At 36.3% G+C, this 24756-nt stretch overlaps 1 protein-coding gene across 2 annotated transcripts; it reads left to right on the top strand.

Annotated features, from left to right (window-relative positions):
• The first annotated feature begins 212 nt into the window (after positions 1-212).
• Positions 213-23221, top strand: camkk2 (calcium/calmodulin-dependent protein kinase kinase 2). Of its 2 annotated transcripts, XM_079585713.1 has the most exons (17): positions 256-394; positions 6560-7172; positions 8598-8645; positions 10136-10189; positions 12118-12169; positions 12318-12451; positions 13069-13105; positions 13254-13275; positions 13373-13461; positions 14496-14695; positions 14787-14840; positions 14953-15026; positions 15103-15190; positions 16178-16309; positions 16467-16567; positions 19126-19176; positions 19954-23221. In XM_079585713.1, exons 2-17 carry the CDS (start codon positions 6603-6605, stop codon positions 20024-20026), a joined length of 1779 nt encoding a protein of 592 aa, XP_079441839.1. In that variant the 5' UTR covers positions 256-394; positions 6560-6602; the 3' UTR covers positions 20027-23221. The 2 variants fall into 2 exon arrangements, with proteins under 2 accessions (XP_079441840.1, XP_079441839.1); XM_079585714.1 differs by lacking the exon at positions 19126-19176 and having other exon boundaries at positions 213-394.
• The last annotated feature ends 1535 nt before the right edge of the window (positions 23222-24756 follow it).

Here is a 24756-nt window from a genome sequence, read left to right as displayed (position 1 = left end):
AGATCAATAGTGCTGTAAAATGGATCAATTGCATCTCTTATAAAAGTTTGTTAATATATGTGTGTGTGTATATATAGTATATATATATATATATATACACACACACACACAAACTTTGTTAGATACTTAACTGAATAAGAGTGCAGGAATTCTAGTGAAGTACAGCAATGAAGTTCAATTAATCAAGGACTAATAACCCCCTGCATGTCAGTTGGTCATTAGACGCAGTTCCCCTTGTGAACGCTAGATGTCGCCACTCCTCTCACATTCACTCGGCAGCAGAAGCACCTCGTCCCCCGCTGCCTGCACATCATACCATATCATAAACCGCTACCATTACTGCCAGCGAGCTAACAACATACCCTTCAAAACCAGGATCTTATAAACGACCGAGGTAAGGACATAACACTGAACTATCGATTTCTATTGTACCTCTCTAAAGCGACATGCGTGAACGTACGTGATCACAATCATTTTATTAATCCTCGGCTGGATTTTCCAAACATCTGTTTCGTAAGAGATGCGTTAGCCAGCTTTAGCAAAATAACAACCTGCCTTAAAATTATTCTCCAAACGGTATCAGCTCTTCGAGCCAGTGTCAGTGTTTACATGACGCTTTTGCAGATTATATGGCACGAAATTGCGTTGCATGTCAACTGTAAAACAGTAAACTGGAGTGATACATAAAGCCTATACACATCTATAATGTTATATTCACATTATGAGAAGTTGGGTTATTCTACGAAATAGGCGCAATTTCCAGTTCGATAAGAGTATTTAAAGTAAAATGTACGATTTTTTTTATATTCACGGAGACAATTTGTTTTAAGAGTTAATGAATCGCATTCATTGAAGTGCTGTATCAAGCAAAATTAATGCATTTTAATGTACTATAGGACGGGATTGATTTATTGTAACATGGTTGACAGTTTTTAAGTTAAAGTTGATATTACAAGGTCGTGAAACTAGAAAGTGCTTATTAGGAGGATCATTTAATACTGGTATTTCAGCAAATATCCATATTTCTATTTTTAAATATTTACATTACGTGTTCAGGTAAACGGGATTGAAAATTAAGAATTAACTGACAACGTTGGCAAAAAAAGAAAGAAAGAAAAGATTGTAACTTGTCCTTCAAGAAATCACATTTTGAAACTTTGTATTGGCCTATTTGTATTTTTCTCATTGTGTTTAAAGTAGGCATTATCCATTGATTGTTAAAATATTTTTTTTCCCACATATATGAGAGACAAAAATGGCACCTGTTTTGTAGAATGACCCAGTTACCGAAGAATTTCAGCATCATTGATTCATTTTCACCCTGCCTGTTTGACAGCTGACTAGTGAAACCCGTAAAATCACTGGCTGTGTATCAACATCTTGTGAGCTGCCTGCCTAGACAGTATTTTTGTGCACCAAAGGCACATTTGAAAGGTTCACATGTCCAAAAATGCTGTCTAGTTTGATATCTCACCAGGTTCTGACAGTTATTGTGTGATGCTTTAATCCGTATAATATAATGAAAGGAGATGCATTCATGCAAGTACATTAGATGTCAGTTGTGCTGTATTATTAACGAATGATATTTTGTATCCACTGACTTGCTTGGGTGTTTGGGTCTAAAATAGTTTGCCTTGTTTGGAGAGAGTGGCATTAGAAGGTCCCTGGAGGGCTTTTCCCTGTGGAATGAGCCATTCGGGTATGATTTGAAATCTAGCTTTGGATGAGCTGGATCAAGTTGTTTATTTATCAGGCTTTATGTGCAAAAAGTATGATTGTGGTTGCCATAGTTACTTTTCATTTCTTAGTTTACGGAATGTGATCAGATGCAAATTAACATAATGGCATGGTAAATATCCACCGATTTTCAATTTTCTGGAGTTCAAATTTCTTGAAAAGACATTTTTTTCCAGTGTTACTTCAGCAGAACATTAAATAACAGTACAACCCACTGAAGAGATGCATGACTATCCCTTACAGCCTCACTTTCATTCACGCTAATGAAAGATGGCACTTCTGTGAATAAGCTCTATAGACTTCAACTGTCAATGCGTTATAGTAAAACTGAGTAAAGAAACATTATCCGTGGTCATCATCGAGACCATGTTACAGATGGTGTTGAGAGAGCTTAACTCATTTTCAACCCAGAACTTGTGTTACGTAGTGTAACGTTAAATCGCACTTTAAAAAAAATCGGTGAAATGAACAGTAAAAAACTAAGAAGAAACAGATTTAGTACAATGAAAAACCATCAAATGCGAAGTTCACACTGGGAATGTCTGGGAATTTACGTTTATTTCAGTCAAAATTATAACTTAATTTTCATTTAAAAAACACATAAATTTAACAGTATTTTACTGTAAAATTACATGAAATAGCCTAATAGATGTTGCCGTTTTCAATGTATAGACCTGATGCCCAGAGAAACGAGCACGCCGCCATCTTTAGAATATATATATTTTTTCTCTCGGTAGCTCTGTATGTTTCTGTGGCATCGCTGTCGAAGAGTAATTATCTGGTGAAGTGAATTTACTTATTGTTGAGTTAATGAAAGTTATGAGCATTGTAATGTTTGACGCTGGTGTCTTAACAAATGTCAGCAGACCGGGAATAGTTTAAAACAAGTGGTTCATTCCTAAATCCGAAAGATCTTACGGGAAGACAGAACACAACGAGCGCAGCGCTGAAAGGGGCGGGGCTACATATTCTAACTATAGTAATGGAACTTACTGTTAGTGTTTTCCAATTAACAGGTAACATTTTTACTGTATAAAAATTAGAATAATTTAGTTTACACTGCATATCCTCTTGTCATCACTCTTGACCACAGGTTAGTACTTCATTTTTTCCCTGTTAAAGCGTATGTTTTTAAAGAATGCTGCGCACCAGATGGTCCCATATACGGTCAATCCTCTGTGGACCCTTTTCCCCGTGGACGCCCTGTGTATCTCACCATAATAATAACAACCAGGGAGTGGAAAGTGTGTGTTAAACTCAGAGTCATCTGGTGTAAGGCTGCATCTGTTTGTTTCTAGGGGAAGATTGGTTTCTTCCAGGACAGGAGGTTATCCCGGGTAAGGGCTCGATTGAAAACGCCGGATCTTTTTATGCGTTTGATGCTGTACTTTTAATGTTGACCCCTTTTGTTATACATGTGGTCAGTGGGGGACCAGGCCCCCTGGGATTGTTTCCGTGTGAGTCCAAGTCTCTCTAACAAATGAGGTTTGTGTGTGTTTGGATGGTTGGGCACATGGAGGAGAAACATTTGGTTTGCAATCCATCAAAGATCGAAGTAGGTCACAGAAGAATGTGGAAACTGCTCTCAGATTAAAATAGCTCAGCCTACCAGTGCAGTCAGGTCACATCTTGCCCGCATGTACCGCGTATTTCCTGTTTTTGAAAAGAGGATGTGATAATCTGCTTTTTTTTTTGGTAAGGTAAGCTTGCAACACACGCAATTCTGCCGCATCAGTTTCAAAGTCGCTTGCCGCTCGGACTGGATAAATGCACATCAATCCCTCTGAGTTTCTGCACTCTTTCATCATCCCACCGTCAGCACCTGGTCTGATAAATGTGTCGGACATGCCTGGTCGCTCTGTGCAGTCTCTCTGTCTGCGAGGTTGAGAGATGTGAGGATGGGAAGTCAAAAACGGCGTCCACACCAGAGATGGAGCAGATTCAAATCTGATCTGACCTTAAAAGGGTCTCTGATATCTTGAAATCACTGATTCGTTTCGTTGCGTGCTACTTTATTAGCCAACATGTAGCCTACTAATAAGAAAGTAGTGCCATGGTACAGTAATGGCATCAGATGTCATACTTTGATATGATACTGAATGATTGTCATCAGAGATAATCAATTCTTCTGATGTTGTACCAATAGTCACACTTTTCAACGCAATTAGTTTCTTTAATATTTTGAATAATGTTTTTGAAATAAGTCTCTTCTACTCTCCAGAGCTGCATTTATTTGATTAAAAAATACTGTAGTATTGTGAAATCGTATCACAATTCACCAGCTTATTATTTAACCAGTTTTATTTTAATATATATTTAATTATGTAAATGTATTTTAATTATAATATTTTTGGTGCTCAAGAAACATTTCTTACTACACAGTACACCATATTCATATATAACAAATAAATATCAGGGAATTTTTAATTGGTGTAGCCTAAGTTTCATGACAATTCTTTTTTTTGTGCAATTTTGCTCAAAATATTTTTGCATACAATTTTTATAATATTTAATAACTAAATTATGGCTGTCAATTATATTATATATATATATATATATATATATATATATATTGTACATTTATAAAATATCGCTCTTTGTGATTCTATATTAGGGATTGGCAATATCAAGATAATATCAATTTTGAAAACAGTTGTGCTGCTTAATATTTGTTTTGTGGAAACTTCTTTAAATTAATGCATCCCTGCTGAATAAAATTATTAATTTCGTTCAACAACAACAACAAATCTTACTGTCCCAAACTGTACTCATTTGAACTGTTTTGTAAAATGACATTTAATATAAAATAGAAACTGCATAAATATAATGGCGGTAAATATAACTTATTAGAATTTTTAATAATGAGCATTATGGTACTTTTGTCTGCTTGACTGATGAATCATGATGTATGTTTGAGAATGTTTATAACACCGGGTGCTGCAAATATCATGTTACAATCCCTTGGCTGTCACTTGTTGTCATATTGATGTCATGTAGAATCCATCATTCATTCTCCTGCTGGCAGAATCTCTCAGTAGGTGATGGATGGAGAGAGAGAGAGAGAGAGACAGTTTAATAAACAAAATAAACGACATTTTTGCAATTTATGCATAAATATGAATGGTGCTCGGCTTGCTTAATACAAAGGTTGACACCTAAGTTGTTTCTAAGGTGTTTCTGACCGGTTCTATCATGTTGCTATGTGGTCGCTAGGGTGTTCTGGGTGATTATAAAGTGGTCTTTGAAGTCTAGCCCTAAGTGTCTATGGTATTCTCTTCTCTGGATATGGCTTGGTCCTTCTTTTTGGAGAGGTTATTTCCATTATGACTGACATTTTTAGCTAGAAAAGCACGAATCCTCATCAGTGTGTTCTGATTTAATGTGAAAATGAGTGTCAGGGACGTAATAACTTGAGAAATGGATGCGGGAGGGGTCAAAGATGAGGAACGCTGAGAAAAATATGCTTTTTTTTCGCAGCGTGTTCTCAAAAGAGTGAGAGAGAGAACACCATCTTCCAGCTGTGTGGGTGTTTTGACAGGAGAATGCAATGGAGGCCAGGGCCCCGAGATGATATTACAGCAAAAACATCAGTAGAGATTCGATCGCAGATGAAGAAATGACAGAGACAGAGAAGGAAAAACTAAGCCGCATTGAATCTCTGTGAATGTGAGAGATAGAAATGAGGACGCACGGAGGGGGGGGTGGTGGGCCAACCCACACAAGTTCTCCTTTCTGAACCCCTCGGAGTAATGAATGTCTTTTTTATTGTACCTGCTTATATTTCTCTCGTTCTGTGAGACCCACACCTCTCCCACACACACACACACACACACACACACACACACACACACACACACACACACACACACACACACACACACACACACACACACACAGTGTCTCTAATGTTCAGAAAATCTGCTTTCCAAAGAAACTGCAGCACTTTGCATGTAAATCAAGGCCATTAGAAACAGAGCATTAGAGCTCAGAGCAGAATGGAGATATGTAATCTTTTTCCAGCAGGCTTTACTTTGAGGAACGTTTGAAGCATCTTATATTCAGCTTATTAGCTGTAGTCAGTCGTTTCATTTGTACAGATAAGGACAAGACTCAGAATAAGGACAGAAAAATGGAGGTCAAGCATATGCGTTTGAGTCAATTCCCATTTATGCTTTATACTAATCGGCGTCAGGGAAGACCTGGAAATCTTAGTGTATTTAAAAATGATTTTGTAGGATTGTAAAATGTATGGAATATATATATTTAACCCTATATTGTCAAAAGTTAAAATGCATAAATAGTAAAATTACATAAATAGTAAAATTACATAAATGCATACAATAGTAAAAATAATATAATACATTATTAATTAGAATTAAAAAAACTATATATATATATATATATATAATTATTATTTTTATAGCGTAGACTTCAAAGTCATGGGGAAAAATATATATATATTTAAAAATATATTTGTATATTATTTATACAATATTTAATATTATAAATTAATACCAATTAATTAAAATGTAAATGTAATGTAATTATTACATAAATATACTATGTATAAATTGTACATTACAAAATATTGGGGGTTGAAATTGCTCTTTGTGATCTATATTAGGGGTGGGCAAAATCAAGAAGAAAAAACGAATGGAAACCGAATGAAAAAAGTACAAAAAATATAGAGGCCACTTCCCAAATGATACTCAAAATCAAAGAAATGTATTGGTCAAAAGCTGTGGGAGCCCTGCTGTGAGTGGACATTTCTGTATGTTCTGTGTGACACCTAAGATTTACCAAAATCTGTTTTTCTTGCAAGGTGTTGATGGAGGGGCTACTGAGAGGTGTTTGGGAAGGACGCTATGTTTCCCTGTGTCTCCCCCTGGCCCTCTTCTGATCCCCCCGCCGCTCTCGGCCATGCTCCGCCCATTCCCTCGGTACAGCCACTGCCTGACCTGCTGCGGAGCTGCGTTGTGTTCCCTTCCCCGTCCCTGAGCCCTTGCACCAACGAGATGGAGTCCATGATTGTGGTGACGGAGTACGAGCCCAGTGATGGCTCAGGGCAGGAGGGCGGAGAGGAGGAGGAGGTGGAGGACATGGACAGCTCGGAAACGCCAGAGCCGGCATCGTCAGGTCCGGTACCGCCCTTCCGTATAGCCTCCTGTGATCTCTTATCCCACACGTTGGGCCGCCCGGAAGCGCTCTACCCAGAAGCGCACGAGCACAGAGGTAGACTCAGCCTCTCCGACAGGAAGCTGTCGCTACAGGAACGCTCACAGACACTTTCGTCGCCCTGTGGTTCTCCGGGACTGAACGGACGCTATATTTACCCATCGCTGCCCTACTCGCCAATCACGTCCCCTCACTCGTCTCCACGCCTCCCTCGAAGACCAACCGTGGAGTCTCATCGCGTGTCCATCACAGACCTGCAGGTAGGTGGACCGAGTTAACGCCAAGTGTGTTTGGAAGTGTTTGAAAGTCCCTTAAAAACAACACCACAATGGCTTCCATCATGCCTAATAATTATGTAGACTACCTGTCAAAAGTTTGGAATTTGTTCTTTTTTAAGTCTCTTATGCTCATCAAGGCTGCGTTAATGTGATCCAACATACAATAAAAGCAGTGATTGTAAAATATATTATTACTAAATAAAATAACTGTTTTCTATTTAAAATGTCATTTATTATTGTGATGTAAAGCTGAATTTTCAGTATCATTACTCAAGTCTTTAGTGTCACATGATCCTTCAGAAATCATTCTGATTTGCTGGCCAATTATTATTTGTAATAAATTATGTAATGGTGTAATAATAGTAATGGTTCCTTTAATTATCAATGTTGAAAACCGTTTTTGCTGCTTAATATGTTTGTGGAAATCATAATAAAAAATTCAGGATTATTTGATGAATAGGAGGAAGTACAAAAGAACAGCTTTTATTTGAAAAGAAACATTATAAATGTATTTACTGTCACTTTTGATGCATTTAATGCATTCTTGCTGAATAAAAGTATTAATTTCTTCTTTTTTTTAATCTTACTTTATTAGTTGGTAGTACATCATGGTTTCCACAAAAATATGAAGCAGCAGCACAACTGTTTTCAGCATTGAAAATTAGTATATTACAATGATTTGACAGATCATGTGACACTTAAGACTTTCACATAAAAAAAAACAGCTTTCATCACAGGATTAAATTACATTTTGAAACATTCGCATAAAACAGTTCTTTTCATTTGTAAAATTTCACAATGTTACTGTTTTTACTGTATTTTTAATCAAATAAATGCAGCCTTGGTGAGCATAAAAGACTACTTTCAAAAACATTTTAAAAATCTTTATAATTCCAAACTTGGAACCACTAAAACCGAGACAATCGGACGCTGTGGCCTGAGATTTGAGCTGCTTTTTTGAGAACTGATGTTGTCTTTGAGAAGATCATTTCCTTTTCTTCATTCTCTGCACTGGCCTCAAGTCTGCAAAGTCAAGGTTGAGAAGGTGTGCAAGGTAAGGTTACTGACAGGAGCAATTACCTTCCTCTTAATGGTGCTTGTCAAGAGAAAATTCCCCAATAGATGCTTGTGCTTTTCCATTATGACATGAAATCAGCAAGAAATGTGTGTAGCTTTAGCTTGCGTGCCTTTCTCGGCTCAAGTACTCCCTGTAGTACTTCTTTTGCTAATGCTTTTGATTCTTTGAACCTGGAATGTTGCGAGCATCATCCTTGATGCGAGAATCAAGTTTGCTATGCTGTGATCTTTGGCCACACTGGCTGAAGTAGTTGTCCTTCAGTGACCAAAACCCCCTTAAAAAGGCCTCAGTGTCACTGATCAATGAAATGTGTTTCTTTATTTCAAAAGGACTGCGTGCAGCTCAACCAGTACAAGCTGAAAGATGAGATCGGAAAGGTATGTTTATTTTTCATTTATTATTTATGCATAGATCGTTCCCTGCTAAGAGTGGGATGAATGAAAGCTCTGCTGAAATATTAATTGTGCTGTTGTTCTTATTTCAGAAAAAACTAATATCTCCCATATTTGGTATAGTAAATAAAAAATGCAAATGATTTCTGAAGGATCATGTGACACTGAAGTGCTGAAGCTGCTGAAAATTCAGCTTTGCCATTACAGGAATAAATAAATCTTTAAAATATATGAAAGTAGAAAACAGTCATTTAAAATGGTAATAATATTTAGCAATATTACTGTTTTTACTGTACAAATAAATACAGCCATGGTGAGCATAAGTTACTTCTTTCTAAATGTCTTGGTAAATTCTTACCAATCCCAAACGCTGTATGTATAAAATGAAAAAAAAAAAAACAGATTGACACTATTGACCATTCAGAATTTAAGTAAAATCATCATGTTTTTTTTATGGAATAAAGAAAACAGTTTTTAACCGTTTGTTCAATGTTGTACACCTCAAAGAAAATATTATTTGTATTTTTGTAGTATTTTTGCTTTATTGTGTAACATTTCTAAAACAAGGCAGATTTCCTTTTTAGGCACAATTGCTTAATATATTAAAATTAATTAAATAAATGTTTTTTTTATGACCATGCTACCATGGTAATGCCATGGTGTTTAAATTATCTTGGAAAACCATTTAGAATTGAACAGAACAGAATAGAATAGACAGGTAGGCCTACCATGTTTTGAAACAAAGTATGTTTTAAGACAACGTACCATGTTTTACCATGTTTGGTTATTTTGGACATGGCAAAATAATGCCGTGATATTCTTCAAAGAGTTCCGATTACTATGGGATATGAATATGGTGATCATAATATATATAGCAAATGGTACCATGGTATTCCCATCTGATGCCATCAATAAACCATAGTACTACCACCGTACTTTATCTACTACCATAGTATTACTCTACCGTACCTAGAAGCATAGAGATAGGATAAGGATTAATTTTCTATAATATTTATAGTAATGCAGCAATGCAATTTAAAGGAGCAGTGAAGTGTTTTCACTGTTGCTGTTCCACTAAGCTTCATCTTGATACGAGGGCATGGAAAACTGTCAGCTTGGATGTGGAGATTCCTGCACTGCTCTCATCTCTTGTGTCTGAGGGTTGGATTCCCTGCTGGAACGGCAATCTGCTCTCCCAGCTGGGACCTGTGTGTGTGTGTGTGTGTAGGTTTGAGAGAGATAGAGACAGAACAGAAGTGGAATTATGCCTGTCTGTGGAGTTCATCATGACACCGGCTGTTGCCTTACTGGCTCGGTTTGGTTTACATGTTCTCCGGTTAATCAAACGGCAAAAATGCTTGGACACTTTAGCTTCCTGTTTCCCTCAGATAATGCTTGTTACTGATTGTGTTTGCACTGCTTTTTGTTCCACTTACAAATTGTCATGAATGACGCACCTTGTTTTTTGGGTAAAGGGCTCCTATGGAGTTGTCAAGCTGGCGTACAATGAAGACGACAACACATACTATGTAAGTGATGCAACCCGGTCTCTTAACAATTTCGCACACATACACTACACACTTCATTTCAGTTTTATTTAGGCGAGTAAAGAGCTAACATCCTAGTGTTATCAGTAATCTTTGAATTATGATTGCCTAGTTGAGGTCCCCTTCAGCAGCCAAAAATGGTCCCATAGACACCATCACAGGCTGCCTTCAAATCCTCTCAGGAAGTTCCTCCATACGGGCTCCAAAATCATAATTATGATGTGCATTTAAGTGATTTGAATTGGAGTAAAATGTCTATTTTTTGCGTTTTAGCCCAAGTGCAGTCAATAAAGAGAAAAACATACAAATTTGGTATGCTGTATTTTTTAAAAGAATGATGGGATATGTAGTTTTTCTGCACAAGCCCATTGCCTCATAATCCAGCTAACTTCTCTATTAACTCTTTCCCTGCCATCGCTGGAAATTTCCATCACTTATGAGACAACGCTTTCCTGCCATTGACGGAAATTTCCGGTTTGCCATGTTTTCACTGTTATACGGTAGGGGGCGCTATGACACATCTTCTGAAAGAGAACTGAATCTCCTGATCAAAAAACATGTGAAGAAGAAGCAGAAACAAGCGATAGCATATCTAAGCAGAGGCATGAAAATATTACGATCATCAACATTAAACACTAAATCAAAACTGCCCAATGATACTGAATGAAATGTCGACCCAGCACAAGCTATAGGATTGTGAAACTTTGGGGATGTTGATGGACTCAAACTATGTTTTGATCATCATTCTTAATCCAATCTGGATGTAGTCTAAAACCAAGCGGCGACCTTCCTGTCTCTCTCTTGAAACCAACACGGAAGTGACTTAAAATGCAATTCATCGTCTGGCAGCTAGAGACTGGCTGCAAAAGAGAGTCAATCCCATATACCCCTCATGTTAAACTTTATAGCTGGAAAAAAAATTGGTTTTGGTCTAGATTGCTAATTTTGCCCTTCATGACAACTGTGAGGGAGGTGATTTAAAAAAAAAATATATATATATTTTTTATAGCTCATCCGTTTAAATAATATTAAGCCTTAAAGTTCTGCATAATTAAGGGCGTTGTCACTTGAGTGACAGGTGGATTGCCGCTGCTGTCACTACTAGCCGTTTGTCTGCTGTCTGTTAGGTGTCACATCACGACACCTCAGCTAATCCCGCTTCTTGCCCATTTTCGTTTATCCGTGACCGTGAGTGGCGCACTGCCAAGATGGTGACGGCCGGCTCCGCCCACTTTGGTCTTCAAAACTGCTCTTCAGAAACCTACGGGTGACATCACGGACACTATGTCCATATTTTTTTGCAGTCTATGACAAAAACGCGATTTTCTGTGTTGATTTAAGTGTTGATAAAAAAAAAAAGAATGCTTCAAGACTAAACCAGATGCATTAAGAATAAAAGTTTTTTGTTTGTTTGTTTAAAAGCAGAGGCTCTGTTCTTTCTTTTGATATATTGCATGTTCAGATATTCATACAACCAAATATTCTGGGGGCCATGAAGATTTTGTGAAAATGTTGGCAGTGGCTGGCAAAAAAAAAAAAAAAAAACGCTGGTGGGGAAAGAGTTAATGTTTGTGATTTATATATTTTCATATTCTTGCCATTGTGTATTGTTGAGATTTGATAAATTGTTTAATTTTAATTTGGGATAGAATATCCTTATCTTGATGATAATAATTAATATTATTAACATGTTGTAGTAATGATAAGAATAATAATATAATATGTTGTTTAAATAATTTGATATTAACTTAAATTTGCTCCTTGCTCTGATTAGTTATTACTACTTTTTATCCCATTTTTTGGTGTAGTTGTATCACAGTGCTGGTTGTAGAATGGGGCATATGTTACCCAGCACCAGTAATGACACTGGATATCTGCTCTCACTCTCTCATTCTCACTGCTCTCCACAGGCCATGAAAGTGCTGTCCAAGAAACGACTGATGAGGCAGGCTGGGTTCCCGCGTAAGTGTCTGCTTTAAAGCAGATGGAACGCACAGCGGGGTTTATGATTGAGTGTATGTGTGTGAGGTTGGGGGCGCACTTTCATCAGCTAGCAGAACGCCTAATACTTCAACCTTTCACATGATTTCCCCTTTGCTGGTTTAAACAGGGAGACCTCCTCCTCGTGGGGCAAGATTGGCCCCCGAGGGCCCCCCTCAGCCCAAAGGGCCTCTGGAGCGTGTTTACCAGGAGATAGCCATCCTCAAGAAGCTTGATCACCCTAATGTGGTTAAGCTTGTGGAGGTGGGTGATGGTATTCTCACAGACTTTAGTCAGCGTGAAGTGTGTCATTTATGCCCCACTAATGGAAGTGGAACAAACAGAAAATCCACCTATACATTTATTAAATTGGGATGGGGAAAGTATTTTAACCATGAGTGAATGTGAAACCGTGAGGGATAGATATACAGTTTGTTATACACTGCAAAAATACATTTTGCTTCGTTTCTAGTAAAATGTTTAACATTTCTGAAAACAAGATAATAAAACAAGACCATTTTAAGCATAAATCTAACAATATGTAGCGAGGTTAATGCAAAAAAATATATATAATATGAAGAAGAAACAAACTGTTTTTTAAAATTAATTAATTTGCAGTGTACTGATATGTACATGTCAGCTGTTATTTAGTCAATAAAACACTGAAAGTAAGCCTTTCCTTGAATTTTCATTGGACAAAAAAGTCAGGAAAACCGGGTTGTCATATTTAGACGTTAAAAGTGAATACAGTCCATCATACCAAATGAACTGAATTTTTTTTCCTCGAAGCCTTGTTTGTATTTGCATCAAATTAGATCTAAGTTTTATGCTGACTGGTTTCGTTCTCTTTCTAAACAGCTTTGGGTTGTTGTTTTTTGTAGGTGCTGGATGATCCAAGTGAAGACCATCTGTACATGGGTAAGTCTGGCCAGATACTCATCCTCTTGGCAGATGCTACACACACTTGCACATGCACAATTTATTCTACTTTTCGGTGCTTAATGTACGTGAAGCCAGAGAATGTAATGCACAACACCTTAACTCTTCTTCCTCTGTGCTTTCACAGTATTCGAGCTTGTCAAGCGAGGGTGAGTAAGCACGTTATTTCTGATTGTAGCGCCGGCCCCTGCTGTGCTAGTGTCACTCTGCTAGAGAAACTGTGTCTCGTTCCCCATGTGTTTGCAGAGCAGTGATGGAGGTTCCTGCTGATAAGCCCCTGGATGAGGACCAGGCACGCTTCTACTTCCAGGACTTGCTGAGAGGAATCGAATATTGTGAGTGCGGGAATTTAGCTAAAGCTTAGCGATGTCATCAGTACTCCTGATTGGTTCTAGTACATCCAGCTAAAAGGGCACGATACCTTGCAATTGGCTAGGCTCTGATAAGTCTTACGGAGCCACACTTTTAGACTTAGACTGTTAGTCTTTTCCACAAAGCGGATTCTGGCCAAGAACAACCCACTTAGCAGTGTTATTTTAGTATTATTTATATACTATTATAGTATTTATTAATATTTTGAATTAGCTTTTTTATATCTTTTTTTTTTTGTTTGTTTAATTTTGTCATGTGGTTTTGACATGTTTATGTTTTTTAAAATATTGTATAGCTTAATTTTTATATATACTAGTATTATAGTATGTATTAATATTTTAATATTTAATATATATATATATATATATATATATATTTATTCAGGTTTTTATTTTTATTTTATGTTTAAGTTTTAGTCACTTTGTCATGTGCTTTTGTCATTCTTATCGTTTTGTCTACATATTGTTAACATTTTTTATACTATTATAGCATTTATTACGTTTTGTTTTAAAATGTACAACTTTTTTTATATATCGTAATTTTTTCAAGTTTTTATCATTTCGTTATGTGCTTTTGTCATTTTTACTATGTTTTTAATATTTATATATTTAAAGAAATATATATATATTTTTATTTTATTTTAATACTCAATCTTATTATATTTCAGTTAGTTACTAATACAAGGTTACCAATACAATTTTTGTTAATGTAACATTAAGTAATATTTATATTTTATTTCAGCTTTTTAATAGTTTTAGTTAACGACAACAGCACTGCCACTTATACAGGAAGAAGCCATCTGACTGACATTTAAAGTAAATCTGTGTACCAATAACATAAAAACCAATCAGATTAGAGCTTTTAGTATTCAGAAAGTTCTTGTCATTTTTATCTGTAATATGCATCAAACAGTGAGACTAGATACAGTTCTTGTTGCTAGTCATCAGAATGCTTTAAATAACAATCGAAAGTGATGTCAACTACTCATCCTCAACAGTACATTATCAGAAAATCATCCATCGGGACATCAAGCCTTCCAACCTGCTGGTGGGAGAAGATGGCCACGTTAAGATTGCCGATTTTGGGGTCAGTAACCAGTTTGAGGGAACAGACGCCCTGCTGACCAGCACAGTGGGAACGCCAGCATTTCTTGCCCCAGAGACCCTTTCTGAGACCCGCAAGAACTTCTCTGGAAAGGTTAAAAGCTCTTTTCTCTAAGCTAGTTGCTAATAACCTGTCAGTATTGCTGTCGATTTTGATTTGATCAGGTTACATCATGTTTTTATAGGCTCTGGATGTGTGGGCAATGGGAGTCACCTTGTACTGTTTCATCTTTGGAGTGGTACGCCCTGTTTTGACCTTCATATTTCTCATGTTCAAAATAATCCAACATTTAATTCAGCCAAACTGTGTAAAATGGATGTTGCCTTTGACTTTACTTTCTCTCTCCACAGTGTCCTTTTATGGATGAGCGTATTTTGAGCCTCCATCAGAAGATCAAGACCCAACCGGTGGAGCTTCCCGAGAAGTGAGTGTTTCTCTTGGGCCTAAAAGACCTTCCCCGTCCGGTTTGACATTGATAGCATTTTTGTACCACTTTACAGCGCGGACATATCGGATGACTTAAAGGACCTTCTTTTTAAAATGTTGGACAAGAATCCCGAAACCAGAATTACTGTCCCACAAATCAAGGTCAGTATGACTCTTTTCTTCACCAACGTCTCCTTCGAGTCCATCATAGGTGAATTGCATTATTTCAGAACCACTAACGACACCAATAATGTTTCCTGAAAGCTAGTCCTCATCTGTGATTGGTCAGAAAAACAAGCAGTTTTGCCCCAGAATCGCTCTATTGGTTGATGTTTTGTTTTTCCACTTATAAACATACACACAACCGTTCAAAAGTTTGAAAGAAGTCTCTTATTCTTACCAAGTTTGCATTTATTTGATCAACAATACAGTCAAATCAGTAATATTGTGAAATACAACTGCAATTTTTATATATATATTAAAATGTAATTGATTCCTTTGAAGACTGGAGTAAAATTCAGCTTTGCCATCAGTGTCACATGATCCTTCAGAAATCATTCTAATATGGTGATTTGGTGCAAGAAGCATTACATATTTTATCAATATTGAATACACTTGTGCTGTGTAATGTTTAATAAGTCTTAAAGGGATAGTTCACCCAAAAATGAAAAGTCTGTCATCATTTACTCACCCTCAAGTTGTCCCAAACCTGAATGAGTTTCTTTTCTTCTCTTAAATACCTAATAAGATATTTTGAAGAATATGGTAACCAGACAGTTGACAGTAGCCATTGACTTCCATACTTACTATGATAGTATTTTTTTTCTTCCATACTCTGGAAGTCAATGGGTCCCATCTGGTTACCATATTCTTCAAAATATCTTCTTTTGTGTTCAACAGAACAAAGAAACTCATTTGGAACAACGCTCACTGACCCCAAACTTTTGTTTTGTACACGGTAGTGTAGTTTTTAATGTTATATTTAGCCTCCAGACTTCAATTGAACCAAAAATAGAACTCTTCCTTATTCTTAAAAGAGGATTTCAAAGCACTTCCAGTGTGAATATAGGACACTCCAACAACCTAGACACAGTCTTGAGTTAATTAATGATATGAAAGCTGGATTTTGTTCGGTTTTTGTTGTTGTAGGTGCACCCATGGGTGACACGGCACGGCGCTGAGCCCCTCCCCCCCGAGGACGACAACTGCTGCAGTCTAATAGAAGTGACAGAGGAGGAAGTGGAAAACTCTGTCAAGCACATCCCCAGCCTGGCCACCGTGGTGAGATCTCAAACCCCCTGCTGGCCTATTTACACAACCTTAATTCTGTTTTATGAATACGCATTATGGATTCAATGCTAATAACCACATCAAATGAATAAACAGATTAATGACCCAGTGCCTGTTTTTGAAACTTACTGCATGTTCTCTGCTACAGATCTTGGTTAGGACTATGTTGCGCAAGCGTTCTTTTGGAAACCCGTTTGATTGGGGCCGCAGGGAAGACAGGAGTCCCACCGCTCCAGGACACATGCTATCGTAAGTCTTCCTCAGTAGGGATGGGCTATAACTGGAACAGACGTCCTGAGACAGTGGTTTCAGTGATCATTGAAAATCTGAAATGGTTTTTATAGCTGGTTTGACAGAAATTGAATTGGACCTACTAATATAGACGTACTATATAGAATGCTATGTCACTACACTAGGTTCCAATGTAATACTATAATGATGTATTTTTAGGTTAAATAATGTTTAATGTCTATGCAGAGCATTTCCACAGAAAATAATTTTGACTACTTTCTCAATTCCTTAAATACAAATTAGAAATTGGTTTACAACAATGCACTTAAAGCCTGGCAGGCAAGCTATATGTTCATATATTTATTCCGCAAAGATTAATTTAATTGATCATAAGTGACAGTAAAGACATTTATAATGTTACAAAATATTTATATTTCAAGTGTTTCCGCAAAAATATGAAGCAGCACAACTGTTTTCAACATTGATGAAAATGATAAGAAAGTATTCTCTAACACCAAATTAGCATATTAGCATGATTTCTGAAGGATCATGTGATCTCTGGAGTAATAGCTGCTGAAAAAGTCAGCTTTGCATCACAGGAATTAATTACATTTCAAAATAAAAAACGGCTATTTTCTCTTAGTTGATTAATGAATGGCTTTTAAATCATATGTCACATTTTAAAACCAAAGTTTCATGTTAACATAAACGCTTTTAATGTACTTTCCGTTATCTACCTGATTAGCCTGCTAAGCTAAAAAGCTTCACGCAAGATGCTAAAGGCTCTGTCCCAAATTGCTCACTTGATTTGGACTTGTGGCCTTCACTTGTGTGCATCTATTAAATCCACAACACCATAAGATGCATTCAAAATCATACACTGTTTTTTAAAAGTACATTCTACAGTATATATATATATGAATGTTTGTAGTATGAATGGAATCCGGACTTACTACATTCAGTTGCGTCACGTCACTGCAACTCACAGACCCTCTCCTATTATGGCAAGCCGTTTTAGCTTTTATTCATTTCCAGGATATGAATTGTTGATATCAACAATTAAATTTTTGATATCAACAATTACATTTTTTGATATCAAAAATGTAATTGTTGATATCAACAATTTAATTGTTGATATCAACAATTGAATTCTTGATATCAAAATTGTAATTGTTGATATCAAAAATGTAATTGTTCATATCAACAATTGAATTGTTGATATCTGTAATTATATTTTCACTAGTGAAATGTCACCATAGGCTGCCATTCAAAATCAATTGTTGATATCAATAATTGATTTCTTACTAGTAGAAATATAATTTTTGATATCAATAATTACATTGTTACTAGTAAAAATGTGAATTACTGATATCAATAATTCAATTGTCACTAGTTGAAATGTCTATTCTTGATATCAACAATTGAATTGCTACTAGTAACATTTTTCATTTTTGATATCTGAAAATGTATTTCTGATATCAATATTATTTCAGATATCTAAAATGGCTTTCTTACTAGTAACAATCACATTCATGATATCAGAAATTAACATTGTCACTAGTGAAAATGGAATTATTGATATCAAAAATGAACATTGTTACTAGTAGCAATTCAATTGTAGATATCAAGAATAGACATTTCAACTAGTGACAACTGAATTATTGATATCAAAAATAAAGGTTTTTACTAGTAAGAATTGTATTTCTGATATGTGAAATTGGAATTTCAACTAGTAAGAAATCAATTCTTGATATCAACAATTGATTTTGAATGGCAGCCTATGGTGACATTTCACTAGTAAAAATACAATTACATATATCAATAATTCAATTCTTGATATCGAAAATAAAATTCTTGATATCTAGAATTAACATTTTAACTAGTAAAAATGTAATTTTTGATATCAAGAATTAGCATTGTTACTAGTGGTAATGTAATTCCTGATATCAAAAATTGCCATTGTTACTAGTATAAATCTAATTCCTGATATCAATAACTTTAATTTTAACTAGTGAAAATTGAATTGTTGATATCCAGAATTCATATCCTTGAAATGAATAAAAGCTAAAACGGCTTGCCATACTCCCGTTGCCTTGTGGGATAGTAAAGTGCCCATCGGATGTGCATGCCAGAATCTCACCAGAAGTTGTAGGTCATCCGGTTACTTTTCACCTACTGTTTTATGAATATTTTGAATTTTGATATACTTTTTTCACCTACTATATAGTAGGGAAGTATACATTTACATAATATGCATAAAATGACATATGGGCGCAAGACATTGCGCCCATATGTCATTTTATTTCTCATGAGCGCCCCCTTTGCAGCTATGATGTTCTAGTTGGATTTCTGCCTAGCAAAGTAATATTAGCTTTGCTAAGCTCGTCGTTACTTTACTTTTTAAAACCATTGGGACGAGTATAAATTATTTTCTGTGGTAATCAATAGCATGTTTGAGTAATATTTAGCATGAAACATTCTTTTAAGTCTTTTGTTTAGTCATGTTTTCAGGAATATTTGATAGATACGCTCCGATTTAAGAATTCTCACATATCCGCATCTCTCCTGCCGTCTAGAAAAGGGAGAGCAGGGAGTTTGAAATACTGCCGCAATCTCTGTACCCCCAGGTAAAGCTCCGCTAGCCTGTTAGCGCTCCACCTATGTCCTGCTCACTCTCCTCCACCTGTATTATATGTAGGAGATAATGGTCATGCCCATAGTGAATGATCTGCACTTAAAATGAATGATGTGGTGTTTTTTTTAGCATGCTTTTAAGATCAAAACAATTCTCATTCAGATGGCTTAATGAATAACGAACTTCTCCGCTTGTGTTTTCCTACCTAATAAACAGCATGTAATATCTAAAATATTCATGATATTCCCTTTTAAAAACCTCTTGTATGTATTTAACTGTACAAGCTATGTTCAATAATAGTACATCAAGCATTTATATTTTGCATGTAATGTTCTAACAGATAAATATAAGTTCGTGGGCAGTTCAGGATGATGTTTTCCAGGTCCTTCTAAATATCTGCATGCCCCTCATGCATAATATCAGCAACGAAAAGAAAAGAGCATCCTGATTTGCCAACCCAGTCATGGTCATTTTTTACAAGGACTTTGATTGGTTTGTTGGACTGGGTGCATTTGCATGTGGCACCGCTGTCCTAGCCTCCCCGGGACAACCCCTCGCAAAAACATGGCAGTCAGTCACTCTCATGTGCCGCCTCCTGACCCGAGCATATGACTGATGCGATGCCATGTACTTCCCCTCGCGCTGACTTATATTTACCGTCTGCCTAACAGTTCTAGTCGCACTTAACAACAGTCTGCATTGCCGCAGACAGGTTGACGCGCCTGGAATGTGCGACTGTTTTAAACCTCCACATTTGTCTGTTTCCTAGGAAACAAGAGAGCGAGGAAGGCGTGCGGAGCATGGACCTGCCCTTCGTGGGCGAGGATGAAGTTCTTTCCTGATAACTGTGGGCGTCTTACTCAAGGGAAATGCATCAAGATGGGGCTGTTGTGGCTTCCGGAAGGCCAGGATATGGACCTGGGGCGTTGTTGATGTGGAGGGTGCCCACCCGCTCATGCATGCATTTGTACAGTCCACAGCAGCATGCACCGTATCTGTCCGCCCAGGTCTCTGCCGTCTCTCAGGACCCGTTTTCTGTGTGCGCGTGTTTCTACTCTCCTCTCCGGCACGGAGACTCTGCTCTACTCCTCTGCTGTAGCTAGGGGGCGCCATTGAAGGCTAAACGGATGATCATCTTTAAAAGTTTCTTTTAGAATTTACAATTTCTTAGGTTTGTCCATCAGTCTTGAATTAGAGAGACATTCTGCTTGATTTCAGTTTTGGAGATCTGAAGTAAATTTGAAAATAATCATTCAAAATTAATTTCATTTCGAAAATCTTCTAAATAAAAAATAAAAAAAACGGGTTAGACAAAATTAAGAATAAATGATATACTGTATGTATATTAACTTTAGTCAAATAAATTTAAAAACGGCCTTTAATAATTAAAAATCTTCATATTTGCACACAATGTTCATTAATACATCTTTAGAAGAAACTTATGGTTTCTTAGGTTGGTCCATCACTCATCGGTTATATTGCAGTTCTATAGATCACATTAGATTATTAGAACGGAGTTTGAAAATAATAAAAGAAAAATAGAGTTTCATCAGATGTTAATTTCAAAAAATGAAAATCTTCTCAAAAAGTCAGGTTTGTTTGATCAAAGATAAAATTTGAAAATAATAATAAAAACAAACAAATAAATAAAAAAAGTAAAAGTTTTAAATGAGTTTTTAATAATTCAAATTTGCAGCCAGGAAATGTGTATAAATATAGTAAGGAGACACTCCAGGTGCGATTTAAAGAAAATACAGATATGTTTGTATGTGTGTGTTTGTTTATATATCAAATCACACCGCTTTGTGTTTGTATTATAATGTCTGCGCTGTAGACAGTGAACAGGACCAGACCTGGAAACTCTGGAAACTTTTTTTTAATACAACAAAGTCCAAATCCAAGAGATCAGAGTATTATGCATAGCATGTTTTTGAATAGTAGTTTAATTATTAAGTGCGCAAATAACATCTAGGTAGTGCCGCTATAGGCGTCGTGACCATTCTTCTCCTTGTATGTACAGTAACGTGACCCTTTTAATCATGAAGGTAACCGTATCTTTCGCTTCCTTTTCCTGTGTAGAATTACCAAAATGCCATATAGTAGTGCATTCCCGACTTCGTCGTGATCAGAGTGAATTAGTCATCGGCATTTCTAAACTCTAACGTTCTTGAGGAAATACAATAACTTTGTGCAATCTATGCATGACTTTTCACTTAAAGGAATCAATGTTTGTCAGTCTGTTTGGACACAAATGTATGCCTTACATTTTCATACTCATAACTGTAGCATAGATCATCAGTACATGTGTTTTTTTTTGTTGGTACAATAGAATTTTAGATAATTGTAGAAATATAGTAACTTGCTTAAGCTCAGTTTTAAAGTTAGCAAAAATAGTCCAAAGCCCTGTTGAGATTTTCTCAATGTGCACTATGGTCATGTATCTCCTGTGTTGATTATTTTTCTATGATCGTTTTAGCTGTAGTTTCAAAATGTCTGAGTGATGGTGCTTTTCCACCACTGAAATTTATAACATAGTTCATGCTTCCATGTATCAGGGGAGTCTTTTCTGCACAAATAGGTTGAATGTATGTTGTTGGTTTACCTTGTAACTAAAGTAAACTGTACCTTTTTTTTCTGTAACTTTTTTTCCCCTGCATGTTAAACTTTGCTGTGTTTTATAGTACATGTTTTTTGTGATTTATTTTTTCCCCGTCTCTTTTAGAGATGTATTTTTGTGTAGGTACTATTACTATGCATAAGAAATCTCACGTTGTGGTGCAGTTCTGGACAGAGTCAGTCGGTTGGTCCGTTGTGTTTGTTCTATTGGATGTTGATTATTGAAAATTGAAGGAAACTTGTAATATAGACTCAAATATGCATGTGCACTGGCAAACCCAAGCTGGTTATACAATACCACATGTAAGTGGACATTTGAATGATTTGCAGAACAGATGTTGATGACCTTTTAAAGGTGCTTTATGGACATCTTTTGTCATAAAATGCCATGTTTAGAGATTTAGGAAACATTCTAAGTTTAAATACTTGTTACAAAACAACTTTATTCTACTTTGAAATGTGCATTCCGCCAACTGCCAATTCACCCAATAGTATTTAGACACTCCGGGTTGCCAGTTGATGGAAAACACAGCGTATTGCAGCCATGGAAGCCAGCAAACGAACAGGGTCAGAGATCGCAGATTTGACTTGACCTAAAAAAAAAAACATTGGTAATAAAACATTGCAAAACGTATACATTAGCTGAGCAACTTACAGTTCCATTGTCAACTGCACTCGTTTCTGTTGCATGTCCTCAATCTGGCAACCCACGTGAGCGTCGAGTCTGAGGCTGGGAAACAACTCTAGTATTTTTAATTTGGACTGTGGTACCCATTTCAACCACTAGCTGTTTATGTTACATACTGCACCTTTAAATAATATATTCAGGACCATAGAAGCACCGTTCCCCGAGTAAATATTTATAGAGAAAATCTATAGAGAGAGATTTATCTTTGCACATTATAATGTTATCATAATTCAAATGATGCATGTTTATTGAAAACTTTAAATGAAGGCCTCTTTAACCATTTTTTTCTTCTGTACAAACAAAACTAGAGCAAAATTAACTAGCTGAAATCAAAGACAGCATCTTTCAGTTTCCTATGTATAGCCATTTTCTCAGATACTGACCATGCGCACCGCACGGTACTTTGAATTGATTGATTGTAGAGGTATATGTTGAAGAGAACGCTGTACTGTATATTTCTAACCTCTCAATATAATTCCTCACTGTATCTGCCCAGTATGTCTTGAAGGGCTAGGGTAAATGTTTGCATCCATATCACAGAAGAGATTGCGTTTTGAGCACTGTTGAGAGGGCTGTTTACATGTTTCAAAAATGCATGCCGTCACATTCACGCAGTTTCATTCAGCATGTTTTCGAAGCATGTTTGAGCTCTTTACAGCATCCTCTGATCTCATTACTGATAATTCTATATATTGTATCCAGTTGATTATTTGAATAAATTGAAGTTGCCTTTAGTTTCGCTTTTTTCATAATCTGTTCTTTTTGCTCATTATTATAGGCTATAGTAATAGTGTAGATTTAAAGGAATAGTTCACACAAAAATAATGATTCTGTCAGCTCATTACCTACATTCCACAGTATGCAGAATGCCATGTTTGGGACAGCATGAGGGTAAAGAAATTATGACAGAATTTTGATCTTTATTTAAAGCTTGGAATACTTATAATAATAATAATAAAAACATCAAAATAATAGAATAATAGCCTAACTTAAATTTAAATAGTGTAACAAATTAGAACATGTGTGAACATTTGATACCACAGTGTTTTAACATCTATACACAAACACATTACCGAGGGTCACTGGGGTGGACAGTAGGGAAACGCATTGAGGTCAGACACAATACACACACAATGTGATATACAGTGCTGGTCAGAATTATTTGCCCCCTTGTTAATAAATATGATCAAAGATGGCTGTGAAAATAAATCTGCATTGTTAAAAAAAGTGCACAAATCTAATCTTTCATTGAAGTAAAATAATTGAAAGTCGGGATTATTTCATAATCACATTATGAAATAAATGTTTTTCTCCAAAACATGTTGGGAATAATTGTTTGCCCCCTTTTATTAAATACTTTTTGCAACCTCATTTTGCCAAGATAACAGCTCTGAGTTTTCTCCTATAATGCCTGATGATGAGTTTGGAGAACACCTGACAAGAGATCAGAGACCATTTCTCCACACAGAATCTCTCCAGATCCTTTACATTCCCAGATCCATGTTGGCGCTTCTTTTCTTCAGTTCAACCCACTCATTTTCTATAGGGTTCAGGTCTGGGGACTGGGATGGCCATTGCAGATGGTTGGTTTTGTGCTCAGTGGCCCATTTTTGTGTTGATTTTGATGTTTGTTTTTGGATGACTGTCCTGTTGGAGGATCCAAACATGGCCCGTTATAAGATTTCTAGCAGAGGTTGTTATTGATTTTTTTTTAATCTGTTGGCATATTGAATCCATGATGCCATGCCATGTATCTGAACAAGATGTACAGGACCTCTGGCAGAAAATTAGGCCCACAGCATGAAAGATACGGCAGAGTATTTAATTTTACACATGGGGTACTTTTTAATCCATCTCAAGTGTTTGCTGTTAAAAAAATTTATTTTTTTTTCATCTGACCATAGAACCCGTACCGTTTGAAGTTCTAGTGTCAGTTACTTTTCAAACGTTCTGTGCACAGATGAAACAACAACAAAACATGTTTGGTATCTAATACCCACAGATAAAAAATCTAAACATGATAACCTCTGCTAGATCTGCTGATCTCTTGTCAGGTGTTCTCCAAACTCATCAGGCATTATAGGAGAAGACTCAGAGCTGTTATTGGAAAAAGGAGGTTTCAAAAAGTATTTAATAAAAGGGGGCAAATGATTGTTCCCAATGTGTTTTGGAGAAAATGTTTTATTTCATAATGTGATATTCCCCCCACTTTAAATTATTTTACGTAAAAGGTTAGATTTTTGCATTTAAAAAAATATATATCAAAAG

Source organism: Phoxinus phoxinus (assembly GCF_949152265.1).
Source record: "Phoxinus phoxinus genome assembly, chromosome: 17".
Classification (NCBI taxonomy): Eukaryota; Metazoa; Chordata; class Actinopteri; order Cypriniformes; family Leuciscidae; genus Phoxinus; species Phoxinus phoxinus.
Note: the sequence above shows the minus strand (reverse complement) of the source record. Positions and strands in the feature narration are given on the sequence as shown.

Bases quoted from the DNA above. Each gene is read 5' to 3' on its own strand.
- camkk2 (XM_079585713.1), top strand. From the start codon at position 6,603: ATGTTTCCCTGTGTCTCCCCCTGGCCCTCTTCTGATCCCCCCGCCGCT. The intron at 12,170-12,317 runs GTAAGTGTCTGC...TGGTTTAAACAG, and splicing joins GAGGCAGGCTGGGTTCCCGC to GGAGACCTCCTCCTCGTGGG. The intron at 16,310-16,466 runs GTGAGATCTCAA...TCTCTGCTACAG, and splicing joins TCCCCAGCCTGGCCACCGTG to ATCTTGGTTAGGACTATGTT.